Source organism: Chiloscyllium punctatum, chromosome 14 (assembly GCF_047496795.1).
Source record: "Chiloscyllium punctatum isolate Juve2018m chromosome 14, sChiPun1.3, whole genome shotgun sequence".
In the NCBI taxonomy this organism is placed as follows: Eukaryota; Metazoa; Chordata; class Chondrichthyes; order Orectolobiformes; family Hemiscylliidae; genus Chiloscyllium; species Chiloscyllium punctatum.
The window spans coordinates 20,483,024-20,499,349 of NC_092752.1; the positions used below are offsets into that span (position 1 = coordinate 20,483,024).

The 16,326-nt window shown below is 42.9% G+C and overlaps 1 protein-coding gene across 5 annotated transcripts in view; it reads right to left on the bottom strand.

Moving 5' to 3' along the window:
- LOC140485657 (janus kinase and microtubule-interacting protein 1-like) overlaps positions 1–16,326 on the bottom strand; it is a 355,381-nt gene that overhangs the window by 164,509 nt on the left and 174,546 nt on the right. For all 5 annotated transcript variants that reach the window (XM_072584037.1, XM_072584036.1, XM_072584038.1 and 2 more), the window contains exon 4: positions 1,911–2,408. In XM_072584037.1, the coding sequence (XP_072440138.1) occupies positions 1,911–2,408 (498 nt within the window). The remainder of the gene's footprint in view (positions 1–1,910; positions 2,409–16,326) is intronic.

The following is a 16,326-nucleotide window of genomic DNA, read 5'->3' on the forward strand; positions in this document are numbered from 1 at the left end:
TTTCTATGAGAACCTACTTGCAATAAGTCTGTTGGCCATTTACCTATTATAGTTTTAAAAGGATACTCCCCCACTCCCATTCTGATTTGGGACTCTACCACACCCTCCTCACAGATCTCCCACAAACTCTGTCATTCTCACCGTCTTACTCTGGAAGGTTTTAATACTGTGATGCAGATGTCCCTTGCCAAAGGCCCTCAGCCTGCCATTCAGGCAGTGGAACTGGAGAGAATCACATGACATGAAGAAGCACTACAGTTAAATTTGGGAGGACACTCATTGTGGGTTCCCCAACCTAGAACCACCATACCGTCCATCCAGCCCCTACACCCCATTGCACCCCTGCACAGAATTTGCTTCCAGATTAAAATTCAGGTCACTGCGTTAAAGCCTTTCCCAGAGAAGTGAAGGTTTAGTTATGATTAATTTCATTTTTTGCAGGATCATCTGCTCTTTTAAAAGCAGTTATTTTACTTGTATTTGTATATTTATAAACAATATAATTAGATGCATACAAAATATATGCACTTGTTTGAAATCTAACAATCAACTAGTAATGTAACCCATCTTTAAAGAATCTTACTTGGGCCTATGTCCAGTGATCTCTTCATTACAAATCTCAGTTTGATCCCCAGCTAATGGCTAAAGGCCAAAAGTGTGGCGTGGGAAAAGCACAGCTGGTAAGGCACCATCCCCCGTGGAGCAGGACAATCGACGTTTTGAACATAAGCTCTTCTTCAGGAATGTGTGTGTATGGGGGAGCAGGGAAGGGGGGGGGCAAGGGGGCTGAGAGATAAATGGGAGGGAGTGGGGCTGGGGGAAGGTAGCTGGGAAGGCAAGAGGTAGATGAAGGTAAGGGGTGATGGTGATAGATCAGAGCGGAGGGTGGAGTGGATAGGTGGGAAGGAAGATGGACAGTTCAAGAGGGTAGTGCCAGGTTGGAGAGTTGGATCTGGGATAAGGTGGGGTAGGGGAGATGAGGAAACTGGTGAAATCGACATTGATTCCGAGTAGCTGGAAGGTCCAAGGCAGAAGATGAGGTGTTCTCCTTTGAATCCTCCCACTTCATTCAGACCAAAAGGGTAACCATGGGCACCCACATGGGTCCCATCAGGGTGGAAAGTGTTCATGAAGTTAATGAACTGTTCATTCTCCTGTGGGAGCACAAGTTGGCACCGATGTAATGGAGGAAAAGGTGGGGAATGGAGCTGGTGTAACTACAGAAGACAGACTGTTCCTTGTACCCCATGAAGAAGCAGGCATAGCTGGGGCCCACGTGGGTGCCCATGGTTACCCCTTTGGTCTGAATGAAGTGGGAAGATTCGAAGGAGAACACCTCATCTTCTGCCTTGGAACCCTCCAATCATATGGAATCAATGTCGATTTCACATGTTTCCTCATCTCCCCTCCCCCACTTTATCCCAGATCCAACCCTCCAACTCAGCACTGCCCTCTTTAACTGTCCTACCTGTCCATCTTGCTTCCCACTGATCCGCTCCTTCCTCTGCTCCGACCTATCACCAAAACCCCCCATCTTCATCCACCTATCATCTTCCTAGATACCTTCGCCCCCCAGCCCCGCCCTCTCCCATTTATCTCTCAACTCCCTTGGGACCCCCAACCTTCCTGATGAAAGATTTATGCACTAAATATTGACTCCCCTGATCCCTGGATACTGCCTGACCAGTTGTGCTTTTCCAGCGCCACACTTTTTGACTCTGATTTCCAGCATCTGCAGTCCTCACTTTCTCCTAATGTCTAAAGGTCCCTGTGGAGTAACAGGACTGCTGATCTTGCATTTGTAGTAAGGTTCAACTACTGTAATTGATAAAGGGCAGGAGATTAAGTCAAATCTTGGGATCTTCAGCAGAAAACCCAGACAGTTCCTGAGAACAGACTTCTCCACTTACCAGCCGACGAATGTCTCTCTCACACTCCTTCTTGATTCTGGTGATCTCGTCCTGATGAGACTGGTGAGCGCTTCTCAGCTCAGCAGCTTTCTTCTTATCAGCCTGGACGACGTAGTTCAGGGATTCCTCCACCTGCTTCTTCGTGGACTTTAGCTCCACTATCTCCTGCTGCAGCTTGGTGCGTTCGACGTCAAATCCCTTCCGAGCTTCTTCTCTGGCTTCATTGAGCAGGGCAGTCTTGACTTTGTCAGCTGCCCCATCCCTTAGGACGTTCAGAGTGGACTGGAGTCGCTGAATTTCACTGTCTTTGATCTTGATTGCACGGGCTAGTTCCTGCTCGTGTTGCTTTAGTAGGATCTCGCGGACGGTTTGTAGCTCCTTCATTTTCTCTTCATGGAGTTTAGCCTTAAGGTCTGTGGTCAGTACCGTCTGCTTATGTTGCTCCAGCTCCCGCACTTGCTTCACTTCTTGTACTTTTTCCCGTTCTAGTTTATTCACCTGGAGATTACAACCAAATAACAAATGAAATTAGTATAAAATACTGCCTTCTCAAGTTATAAGTAGGCATTCGAGTCAAAGGCAACTGTGACTGCTTAGGGATCTTTCACAAATGGAAAGAGGTAGAATAACCTTTGTGGTCCTGCATACAAAGTTATGTGGAACAGGAAACCAAACACTAGTAAGGTTGGTGGACAATATTAAGACTGGCATGCCTTAGAGTGAGACACTGATGACTATAGCGGGCAGGCTAGTTCATAATTGAAAGCAATGAAATGAATTCATTTGGCCTCATCAATGATGGTGAAGGACACAAATTTAGTTATAGAGACACAGCATCTCAAACGAGCAATCCCAGGACTGAGTCCAGGCTAGATTTAGCATCTTGATGGCTTCAGCTTGGTTAGGTCGAGAGTCACCCAAAACATTTAGCTTGGGAAAAAAATAGACATGCAAATCTGTTAATTAGTTAGCACAGCACCCCACAAATCTAACAACCAGCCAATCAGCCCATTAGTCATTTTACTTGTCTAATAATAATTAAAATTCATATTTGGCAGCCTAAAAAATGTCTGGATTTTAGATATCAGGTAATGAATTGAAACACTATACCTGTAATAACATTCCAGCAAATAGTCTAAGTGCTCACACTTCTAAGAAAGCAGTAGCTTTTAACAGTAAAATAAACATTAAATTTTAATTCAGTAAAATGTTAATGAATTCAGAACAGCACATAATGTAAATCTACACTGTTAATTTTTCTCATGTTCAAGGGTGAAATGTTTTGTTGGAAGTCAAAGAGTTGGAGCAACATTGATTTTAAATAAATGCAGAATGTGCTGAAGAAACTCAGCTGCAGAGAGAGTCACAGAGTTAATGTTTCAGGTCCAATATGACTCTTCTTTCGAATAGATGTTATCGTATTCCTCCACTTGTGTCTGGTAACAGTTTCACAACAAGTCGTCAAGTTTAGTTTTCAGTGCCAATCTGGAGAAGGTCCACTTTGGACCCTGAGGAACTCTCATTGAATGTGAGACAATCAGATTTCAAGCTAGTTCAAAGCACAGATTGGAAATGAATGATGACATATACATGCCTCTCTATTACATTGGAGCAACTGAGAGGATAACCTCCTGAGGGTGATGAAATCAATTGGAGGCCATATCCAAACAGAAGATACTCATTTCCAGCAAGACAGCCATTCTTAAAAAGGCAACCATTACAGCAACTTTGCAAGTTTGACTTCAACGCATGCCCCATGGGAATACTGCTCTGTACTGAGAGCAGGACCATTTTTCAAAATAGATAAAGGATAAAGATAAAGAAAAGGGAAAAAAAACAATGTCTGTGATCACCAAGGAGTTTGGAGAGTAGAGTGACTGGGCTTTCCTTGGCTCCAACACTAGCAGATTGAGGTCAACCACTCAATCTCATTTTGGTGCAGTGAATGTATCTCTCCATGTTTATGAAGTGAGGTGACAAGGTGTACACATTGTCAATTTTAAAGACCTGATTTTAAGAAGAAATGGACCACATCTGACATTCTCATTCAGAGGGGAATTTGTTAAGCAATTTCATTCCTGGAAAATGTTGCGTTGACAGGTTTTTTCAAAACTTCTCAATAGCCTCGAGGGGACCACATATGAGACTCGTGCTGTTACATAATCTATAGCTCGAAGTCCTTTGGGAGACAGTTCACAAATTATCAGCAATGTCTCAACCTGGACAGAGTTACATGTAAGACAGCCAATGTTTGAGTCAAACAATAGTCACCTTTAACACTGTATTTAAATAAGAAAAATAAATTAAACCAGTGTATTCTTGTTATCTCAAACATCAATCATAACCTCAACATTGTCTTTAATCTCAACTGACTAATTTAAATCCATGTTACTATTTTGATAGATCACTTTTTTTATTCTCATTATTTTTATTGTCACATACTCTACAATGAATAACACAATGAAATACAGTGAAAAGCTTCAACTGTCGCCACAATCCAGCACCAATTTGAGTGTTTTAAGAATAAAAAGATAAAGCTGAATAAAAGTCCATCTTTGCTCTGCTGTCTCCACCATGAGCCCTGAGCCAGCCTATACCCACTCTGGACGCACCAGTGTCGGAGTCACCACTCTCCAGGCGCCATCTCTTCATTACCCGGCCCAACTTCCTGGCATGCTGCTGATGCCTGGTGCCGCGCTGGACTAAGACTCGCCCCCAACCTAGGAGACCCCAGTTTCACTGCCACAGCCTCATCACAACCAGGGGACCCCAGCTCCAGGCCAATCACAACCCCAGCTCCTGGCCACCATCGCCATGCTGATAACCAGCAGTTCCTACTCTGAGCCTACCGCAACCAGGAAACCCTCACTCCACCGCCACCTCGACAATGCCTGGACTCATAGAAGTATTTACATTTGTACGCTGCAGTTCTCAGGATGAGGTAAAAGCATATGCAATTGGCAAAACCAATAGTTTATCAAATGTTTCGGTGGGTACATTGACTTTGGGTCCAGAGACTGTGTTTTTTTGAGGAAGGCCCTTACTGAAAGGGAAACGAAAACTTCAGGGTTTTTTTTGGGAAAGGTCTTGGATTTTTGGCTGTGACATCAGATTACTAGGAAACCAGTTTCTGATCTCAGGTTGCTCAGGAAACAGAAAGCAATTAATTCTAAAGAAAAACCCAAGGCTATCAGGGATGGGATATCAGCAGCAGAGAAGCACAGGTAGGCTGTGGAGACGTGTTTCCACAGAACAGCTGAAAAGCAGGAAAGCTGAAAGCTAAATTAGTAGCAGGGATAGTGAAATAAAGTTGCTGCCACTGGTTGACTTTCTGGGAAACTAATGATTTAGAACTAGTCTTATACTGCACTGAGTGTGAGGTGAAGGTGACTCTGAGGAGTCATCAAGACTTTCAATGATCCAGACCAAGAAGATTCTGCAGAGATGTATGCTCTGAATGATTAATGTGCCCAATAAACCAGATGGAGTAAATCTACAACATTCAGCACCGTCTTCTCTAAACAGACTGCGGCTGAACTTATCCACAAGTGAATTTGGAGCTCAGCCAAGTGGTCAGAACAAAAAACTACTGATGCCAGAAATGGAGGTGAAAATCCTGGTATGCTGCTTTTCCGGGCTCGCTGAATCAGGCTGACTCCACGAAAATCTAGCCCACAATCTCCAAACCACTTAGGTATAAGTAAAATATATATCTGAAAGCAATAATAAAATCATAAGGTTTAAATAAAACTATAAGAACATGTTTATTTGAAGACTGAAGTTGTATATTTGCTCAAATTCAATGATATCTATGATACACACAATTGTATTTGGCTTGAATAGTGGTTTATTACTCTTGCAGTGGTCTTTCATTTTGACTTAGTGATGCAGGAACATCATGACCAACCCTACACAACCTTGTAACAGAGGATGTTCAAAATTAGGTAGCAGATTTCCCAACTTTTCCTGCAACATTTTGTCTTTATTCACTAAGTTTTGCATGCCACGAGCATTCCACTGATGACTTGATAAGCCTTGCCATGTAAAATCATACAGTAAAGAAGAGGCCATTCAGCCCATCAAATCTGTATGGTCAAAACTATAATACAATTTATACTGGTCCCACTTTCCTTCACAAGGCCCATAACCTTGATTGTTATGACACATGAAATGCTCATTCAAGCACTTTTGAAAGGTTGTGAGGTTTTCCACCTCAGCCCTCCCAGTCAGTGTATTCCAGACCTCCACCACCCTGTAGGAGATAAAAGAAATTTCCTCAAATCCCCTCTAAACCTCCTACAATTATGGCCATTTGTCATTGAGAAGTAGCCCCTCTATGGTAACTTAGGGGAGCTCCACAGTCAGAGGCTACACAGCCCAAAAGAAGGGTCTGTGGTCAGGGAACACAGCCACAGTAGCACCCAAGATTTCTTCAGAGACGTTACCTATTTACTCTTGGCCCCCATTTTAAAAATTATTAGAGCACCATCTTGAGGTATCCCAAAGTCCCCAGGCTGCCCAAGTTGCTTCCACCTCTGTCATTGGCACCGAAGAGGCTTCAGGTTGCCCTCTGAGTAATGCCACAAATGGGTGATATCTTTTTTTTATTTCTTCTCTCATGGGGTTTAGGCAAGGCCAGCTTTTGTTGCCTATTCCCAGCAGACCTTGAGATGTGTTCCTTGCTTGGAAAATTTACTACACTCAATGACAGCTTCGCAGTCATCACAACTGAGAGGAGCTTTCAATTCCAGGTTTTATTTATGAATTTAGATTCCACCAGCTGGCGCAATAGTTGACAGGAAATCCAAAAATACAGTTTTCTTCAAAGAGTATTTGATTATCTTCTCCAGATTTCCTGCTTAACAGTCAGTCTGATTGACAGGTCCTCAGGCTGCGACTTTCCATATTTTGTTGAAGCCTCTCTAGAGTACTCCTGTCAGTCTGCCTACTAAAGGTTCTTTGCACTATCTGAAATTCTTTTCTCCTCCTAGCCATACCTCTTGAATCATTTCTCAAATTTTGAGCTTTGTTTTCTTTTTCTCCATCTATCTTTTCCCTTTGGCCAATCCAGGGCCCTCACCTCTTGTCCTTCCTCCTGGATTTCTAACCAATTTTTGCATTTGTCCATGGATTTCCTAATCATATCACTATCACAGTCTTTCTCCAGTTATCTGACTCTTCTAGTCAGTACATCACCCAGGAACCAACTTTAGGCAAGGGTGGGTGCATGGTGGCTCAGTGGTTAGCACTGTTGACTCACAATGCCAGGGACCTGAAGTTGATTCCATCCTCGAGTGACTGTCTATGTGGAGTCCGCACATTTATCCTGTCTGAGTTTCCTCTGGATGTACTGGTTTCTTCCCACAGTCCACAGATGTGCAGGTTAGGTAGATTGGCCGTGCTAAATTACCTATAATGGCCAGGGATGTGTAGGTTAGATAGGTTAGCCATGGGGAACGCAGGGAGAGAGTGGGATGATTTGCAGAAGTTCAGTGTGGATTTGATGGACACTGTAGGGATTCTGAGATTCTATGACCCTCGGATGTGTTTGCCTTTTCCTCTTCACTATGATCGGTATGTATTTTGGCATCTACTCCTTGAACTATCTGATTTTACATTTCTGGCTCTAACTCACAGAATACATGGGTATGCAATGTACATGGTGTCTTGTCATTATCACCTTCTCCCACATTTTCAAGTTTGAAAGTTGATAATGCATTCTTATTACTTGTGAGAAATATGCAATTGTGGTCAGGCTGTCAGGTTGTATTATCAGACTTATATATTTTTCTTAGGGGATCTTCCCTTTCCTTATGCCCAGAAGTGAAGTCTCCCCAGATAGTCTTATGTGATGTTACAGTGAGCTCTGAATCTTTTCTGATGATTTGACTTTGTTAAACACTTTCCTGCCAGAGGGTAGTGCATTTACGTGGGTGGAGAAAACGGAGTCCATGGACATTTGGTCTCGGGCTGGAGAACCATCACATTTTATGGATGACAAATTGTGTTGGGCTATACCGATTGTATTGTGCTATAGTCCCAGCCATTTGCAATGTATTTGTATCATGTCCTGCCCAAGCCAGAGCTGTGTGCAGTTTGCACTTTAGCTGATCTTCTAGCACCTTGTGTAACATTGCATCAAATGGTACATGATCTCTTTCACGAAAGCCATTGTTGGTTGAACAATTTCCATAGGTGTGTTCACAAGTATTATACTTAAGTTCTCACACAAGTCCCTAAACTCGTCATTTGTAAATTCTCCTAGATTGTTAGAAACTTCATTGCTTTTCCAATCCACTTTTCTATAACCTAATCCACTATCACCTGATGTCTTAGTTGCTTACTTCCCCAAATATGCTGAACCTAGGGAACAGCTCTTGAAAATGTAACAAATAAACACTTTGAACCTTGTTCCATACTTTCACATCCACGTCCACCACATCATTCAATTCCTGGGCTAATCAGACACTTAGAATTGGGTCTTCTGATAGTTGTTTTTATATATATATATTCAAATCCCTCGTTGAAAAAACAGTCACATGTCTATGTGAGATATATATATATCACATAGACATGTGACTGTTTTTTCAACGAGGGATTTGAATTCACAACTTATTACCCACAACTCCGGCATCCCTCCAGCAGCAGCTTTGATCTTTGTGCTGAAGGATGGGAAAATTGTCTATGCGACTTCCAGATAATTCTTTCCATGTTGGCCAGATTCTTCTCTATAGAGGTCAACAATACTCAGCAATAAACATATCATTTTCTTAACAGAATACAATAATATTCTGACTCAATGTAAATTTAGCTTTTATCATCACAGACTAATTTAGCACTCACAGTATATCACTCGGGACTACCTTGATGCTGTTGAAATGCTACTTCACATGGGAGGGACATTCCGTTTAAAGATGTTCCTGTATTATAATCCCTGGACCTAAAGCAGGTAGTACTTTTATGTTCCTTCATTTTACATTTATCTGCCATGTCAAGGGTTTCCCAGTAATACTCATGGCTTGAATTAAGTTTTTAGAAAATAATGCAACATCTTCATGTCACTCATTTTCATCATTAGATTAGATTACTTACAGTGTGGAAACAGGCCCTTCGGCCCAACAAGTCCACACCGCCCCGTCGAAGCGGAACCCACCCATACCCCTTATCTAACACTACGGGCAATTTAGCATGGCCAATTCACCTAACCTGCACATCTTTGGACTGTGGGAGGAAACCGGAGCACCCGGAGGAAACCCACGCAGACACGGGGAGAATGTGCAAACTCCACACAGTCAGTTGCCTGAGGCGGGAATTGAACCCGGGTCTCTGGCGCTGTGAGGCAGCAGTGCTAACCACTGTGCCACCGTGCCGCCCACTAATCATACCCATCATCAGATCTGTTCATATCATGAGCTATTTCAGATACTTGATCCTTGGATTTTAGACAACTCTTTGCATAATAATACATTCACTCACAACAAACATACATATTAGTCATACCCCATTCATTTCGAGAGTTCAGTCAATTATGTCAATGTCGTGTTTTGTCTTAATCAACAAATGTATGACCAGAACATTGTTCAGCACCTCCTTTTATCCTCGGCCTACAACTAGGTGCAAAATGGTTTTGAACATCAGTAATCATGGAGTTCCCCCATTTTGTGCATCAGGGCAGAATTTTCAGTTTGGGACATGAAGGGAACTGGAAACAAACTTTTTTCCCCAAAAATTAATTTAGGGCAACAGTTGTTCATTCAAAGAGAGAATCTTTATGACAAAACTGAACCTGTCAAAACTAAATGTCCATCCAAATGCAAAATTTATGCACACTCTAATAATTTTAACCCCACCACTGACTTGGAATTTCTCGATCAAATCATTTTAGACGTTTTTATATCCTGTCCAAATCCATCAATGATCTTCCATGGACTGGCTGTCAATCTTCTTTAATTTACCAAAAGTCGACCATGTCTCCTAGGTTTTCAATAAATCAACTTTTTGTTGTAAATCTTGTCTGTAAGTTTTCCAGAATCAGCAATCCCTCATTAGTACTGAATTCACTTACATCCAGAGGCAGCATTGCAGCTCAATGGTTAGCACTGTTGCCTCACAGCACAAAGGATTCTGGTTTGATTCCAGCCTTGGGTCACCGTCTGCAGTCCTCACTTTCCCCACTGTCATATCCATCAAATTTCATGGAGGATTTTTCTCTTCGTGGTCAAGTGTGTTTTCTCATGTGATCATCCCAAACCTGATTTATTAACTACCTTCCACACCCCTATGGTGTGCATCTTAACCCTTTTCTCCTATTTACCTGCTCACCATAGCCAGAAGTCGTTGCTACTGCTGAGATATCCAGGGATTTTCTGGTATCCCTGTTGTTGGCTCCATTTTTGACCCCCAGCTATTCACTTAGTCAAGTGTTAACAGTGCAGTGTTGCCCTTCACTGTCAATGTAATGTCACAGCTGCTAAAACCAAGGCCTCTCATGACATATTGGTTGCATTGCTGGCACTTGCCTGCATATAAAACAGCACAGTCTGACAATAACCATGGTGTAAGTACGAGGCCACACCTGAGCCGCATTGTCCAGCACAGCCCTCTGAGTCACTGCTCCACTTTCCCCACTGCATACCCATAGCCCAGCATGTTGTCTTTGTTCATTGTGGGACCATTACACTCAGGGAAAACTACGAAATGATGGACCATAGGCGAAAATAGAAATTTGCTGGAAAAGCTTAGCAAGTCTGGCAGCATCTGTGGAGAGAAATCAGAGTTAATGTTTCGGGTCAAGTGACTGAGGAAAGGTCACTTGCCCCGAAACGTTACCTCTGATTTCTCTCCACAGATGCTGCCAGACCAGCTGAGCTTTTCCAGTAATCTCTATTTTTGTCTCTGATTTACAGCATCCGCAGTTCTTTCAGTTTTTAAAAAATGGACAATGATACTGTGTGACAGCTTCCTCAGACAGCTGAGGAGAATGTGAAGACGTGTGTCATTATATATGAAGTGAGAAGTTAAAAACAAGTAAACAAGCAGGAGGCAACAGAAATAGTAAAGCTTATCTTGCTGTCCTGTTATGGTTCTGTGGATGACACACCAGTCTCCTCTGCCCATCTGCATCAAATACAGCATTGTGCATATTTCACATTGCATTATATTTTGTTTGGAAATGCCAGGAGGAAGATATTATCAGCAGACATCTTGGGAAGTCTTTTACTGTACAGACCAATTATTCAGGACAGCTTGACAAAAATCTTACATCGAATTCATCACGGTGGTGCTGTCACTGCATTAGTGCTGAACCTCAAACATTTGCCAAAGGTCACAGTCACCTTAACTGGATGTAACAGACTGTGAACTACACCATCCAGCTACCATCTGTCATTGCTGCACAACACCACTCTATAATAAGGGGTATTCAAAGCACAAAGTCTAACAGCAATAAAATGCTATTGCTAAGTCCTAGAATATAATACTGTTTAAAAATACCAAACATGTAAAAAAACACGTAAATTCTAATCCATAGTAGCAGATTATAAAGAGTTTTGAAACAACATATAAGTCTATTAGTGGAACTTGCTTTGGAACCAATTCATTCATACCTTTCTCATTATTAGTTTGATATGAGTAATTAGATAAAAGGCATATTTACATGTCATTTAAGACAAGAGTTTGAATTAAGATAATTTACTTAAACAGAACAATCATGTTATTTGCTGACGCATAAATAATGATTTGACTGCAGCAAATATTTGCTCTGCATTTTCTTCATATTTGAAGACAACTCAATTCAGATAATTAAACTTTTGTTTTCAATGCATTCACGGCATTTATTACCAATCCTTATCTGGCCTGAAAGTGGTGGTGAGCCCTGCTTTTGAACTGCTGTTGTCTGTGTGGTGAAGGTACTCACACATTGCTGTTAGGGCAGGGGTTTAACTCAGCAACAGTGATGGAATGGGTGACGTACTTCCAAGTCAGGCTGGATTGGAGCTTGATGAGGAGCTTGTTGAACTTGATGAGGAACTTTGTAGATGGTGGACAGGATCTGGGGAGTCAGTAAGTGAGTTACTCACCGCTTTATTCCTTATCTCTGACCTGCTCTCATAGCCACTAAATTTCTGCAATGAGTCCAACTGAGCTTCTGGACAATTCAGTGATGGTATCACCATTGAATGTCTAGAGGCAGTGATTAGATTGTTTCTCATTGGAGGTGGTCATAGCCTGGTATTTGTGTTACTTGCTGCTTGTCAGCCCAAGCGTGGATATTGTCCAGATTTTGTTGCATTTGCACACAGACTTCTTCAGTGTCTGAGGAGTCACGAATGGTGCTGAACATTGTGCAATCCTCGCTGAACATTCCCACATCTGACCTTACGCTGGAGGGAAGATCATTGATGAAGCAGCTGAAGATGTTTGAATCTTAGACATTACCTTCAAGAATTCCTGCAGAGATGTCCTGGAGCTGAGATGACTGACATCCAACAATCACAACCATCTTCCTATACGGCAGGTATGACTCCAGCCAGAGAGCTTGTTCCTGATACCCATTGATTCCAGTTTTACTAGGGCTCCTTGATGCCACACTCAGTCAAAATCAAGGTTGTCAAGGGCTTTCACTCTCACTCACCTCTGGAATTCAGCTCTTTTGGCCATGTTTGAACCAAGGTTGTAGGCCTGGTAGAACCCAAACTGGGCGTCACTGAGCAGGTACTGCTGGAAAGCACTGTTGATGACACCTTCCATCACGTTCCTAATGATCAAGATTAGACTGTTGGAGTAATAATTGTCTGGGTTGGATTTGTCCTACATTTTGTGTACAGAACATACCTGGGCAAATTTCCACAATCTCAGGTAGATGCCAGTGTTGTATCTGAATTGGAAGAGCTTGGCTGGGGTCATGGAAAGTTCTGGAGCATAAATCATCAGTTTCTTTACTCAGAGAGTAATAAGGGTATGGAATGTTTTGCCTGCAACGGTAGTAGATTCGCCTAGTTTAAGTGCACTTAAGTCGTCATTGGACAGGCATATGGACGTACATGGAATAGTGTAGGTGGGATAGGCTTCAGATTAGTATGACAGGGCGGTGCAACATCGAGGGCCGAAGGGCCTGTACTGCGCTGTAATGTTCTATGTTCTATGCTATTGCCGGAATGTCATCAGGGCCCAAAGCCTTTGCAATATCCAGTGTCTCCAACCATTTCTTGATAACTTGAGTGAATCGAACTGGCAAAACACTGGTATGTGATGCAGTGGATCACTGGAGGAAGCTGAGATAGATTATCCACTTGGAACATCTGGCTGGAACTTGCTGCGAATGCTTCAGCCTTATTTTTTGAACTGATGTGCTGGGCCGTTCCATTGTTGAGGATGGGGATATTTGCGTCCCCCTCCACTGAGGTGCTTCACTGTACACCACCATCCACGACTGGATATGGTATGGCTGCAGAACTTCGATCTGATCCACTGGATGTGGGATCGCTTAGCTCTATCAACCACTTATTGCTTATGTTGTTTGGCATGCAAGTAGTCCTGTTTGGTATCTTCACTTGCACCTCATGGATGCCCATTTTTGATTTCTCAGATCTGTTCGAAGTCTGTCCCATTGAACACAGTGATATGCCACACAGCATGATGGAGGGTACTCTCAAAGTGAAGGTGGAACTTTGTCTGCACAAGGACTGTGCGATGGCCACTCTTACCGATATTGTCATGGACAGATGTATCTGCAGCCAGCAGATTGGTAAGGATGAGGACAAGCTTGTTTTTCCCTCTTGCTGGTTCCCTCACTACTTAGTACAGACCCCAGTCTAGCAACCATGTCCTTTAGGACTTGACCAGCTTGATCAGTAGTACTGCTGCTGAGCCACTCTTGGTGGTGGGCATTGAAATCCCCCACCCAGAGTACATATTGTGCCCTTGCCATCCTCAAAATTTCCTCTCAGTGTTGTTCAACTTGGAGGAATATCAATCCATCAGCTGAGGGAGGATGGCACATGCTAATCAGCAGGAGGTTTCCTTGCCCAAGTTTAACCTGAAGAATGACTTTATGGGGACCAGATTCAATGTTGAGGACTCCCAGGGCAACTCCCTCCTGACTGTATCCCACTGTGTGGCCCCCTCCGTTGGGCCTATCCTCCGGGGGGGACAGGACATATCCAGGGATGGTGATGATGGTGTCTGGGATATTGTCTGTAAGGTATGATTTCCTGAGCATGATTATGTCAGGCTGTTGCTTGACTAGTCTGTGAGACAGTTCTCCCTTGTCCCCAGATGTTAGTGACGAGAACTTTGCAGTGTCAACAGGGTTGTTTCTGCCATTGCCAGGGTTTTTCTGATGTACGTAGAACATAGAACAATACAGCGCAGTACAGGCCCTTTGGCCCTCGATGTTGCGCCGATCCAAGCCCACCTAACCTACACTAGCCCACTATCCTCCATATGCCTATCCAATGCCCATTTAAATGCCCATAAAGAGGGAGAGTCCACCACTGCTACTGGCAGGGCATTCCATGAACTCACGACTCGCTGAGTAAAGAATCTACCCCTAACATCTGTCCTATACCTACCACCCCTTAATTTAAAGCTATGCCCCCTCGTAATAGCTGACTCCATACGTGGAAAAAGGTTGTCATGGTCAACCCTATCTAAACCCCTAATCATCTTGTACACCTCGATCAGGTCACCCCTAAACCTTCTTTTCTCCAATGAAAACAGCCCCAAGTGCCTCAGCCTTTCCTCATACGATCTTCAAAGGTCAGGTCGATGCCAGGTGGGTTTCATTTCTTTGTTGAGAATTTATAGCAATTGATCCAACTGAGTGGCTTTCTAGCCCATTTCAGGGGGTAGTTAAAAGTCAACCACACTGCTGTGGGTCAGGAGTCACAAGTAGGCCAGACCAGGTGAGGATGGCAGATTTCCTCCCTTGAAGAACATTAGTGAATCACATGGGCTTTTCAGACAATAGTTCCATGGTCACCAGTATTTAATTCCAGATTTTGTTTATTGAACTCAAATTCTACCATCTGCCATGACAGGATTCAAACCAGGTCCCCAGAATATTAGCTGAGTTTCTGGATTAATAGTCTAGTGATTACACCTCACCTCTCCAATTGTTACATACTTCTGCAGCAGGTAAGCCTTGAATCCAGGCCTCTTGGCCCAAAGATAGGGGCACAAAGGCCTGGTATGGGCCTAACCAGCCAGAGCTTAATTCAAACAGAGGCAGGAGGTAGTCGGGATTGAGTATGTCATCACTCACCCAATTAAATCCCCTTCCCGCCTCTTAACTTGCCTCCTCATCAAATATCTATGGTATAACTTTGCTGCACTGTGGCCACTTTAACTCTAGCTGAAACTCAGGGTGGGAAATCACAAACATTTTAGGATATAACAAGTAAAACAGACTGGGTTTAATGGGTGTACTGTAGCCAAGATTAAAAAAAAACCTTGTTAAAGCTTTCTGATCCAATTTGGAGTGAGCAGAGAACTGGAACTCTCATATGCATTAGATTAAATATCATCCTGCACAGGGTTTCATAGTTATAGCAACAGGCATCAATCTAAAACCAGGGCAATGAAAACTACTCTCCCTTATCCTAGAATCTTATAACACAGGGAAAGACCATTTGGCCTGTCATGTCTGTGCTGTCTCTTTGATAGGACTACTCAATGAGTTGCATTCCACGCTCTTTTCCTTTGTTACCAGCGAGTAGCTTCCCACAGCCATAAACATTCAGCACAGTTATCCGAATTCTACATCTGCACTTTGATATTCTGCAATGTGCATCAAGCAAGGGTGAATAAAGCAGATAGTAGGCAAGATAGATTTGTTTTGATACAAAAGAGAGAGCCAAGCTACAACGGAAGTCATCGCTGAACCATAATGAGGAAAATAAAAAACTTTGCTTTATCTAAAAAACCCAATTAAAACATCTGAAACGAGTCCTGTAACATACAAAGTACTGAGTGCTTGCTAACCAGCTACAGGTGAGTTCTAATACTCTGAGAAAGCAATATTTATATGAACCCCTTTCAGTCACCTGTCAATAAACCTGAGTGGTGTGGGAAAGAGGGGTTTCATGGGGCACTGTCATTGGTATTGGGACTGAAGGGAACTGCACTGTCAAGATAGAAAAGACATATAAGAAAGGCACTATCCCAAGAACATGCAGGTGGACTGGGGAAACCAGTTTTTTTTTCTGTTCTTTTTTTTCTTTTATTTTACTCCTTTTTCTTTTACCCCCCACATTACCGTCTAACTGCGGTAGTGCTTACTTTTCCCCCAGCACCCATGTTGTGTGTGTGCAGGTGTGAGACACAGTGAAAGACACAAGGTGCACGAATCTTTATTCAAATTTCCACCACCAGGAAGAAAGGAAACACCCGAGTGGCCAGTGACAAGCCGTGCCCT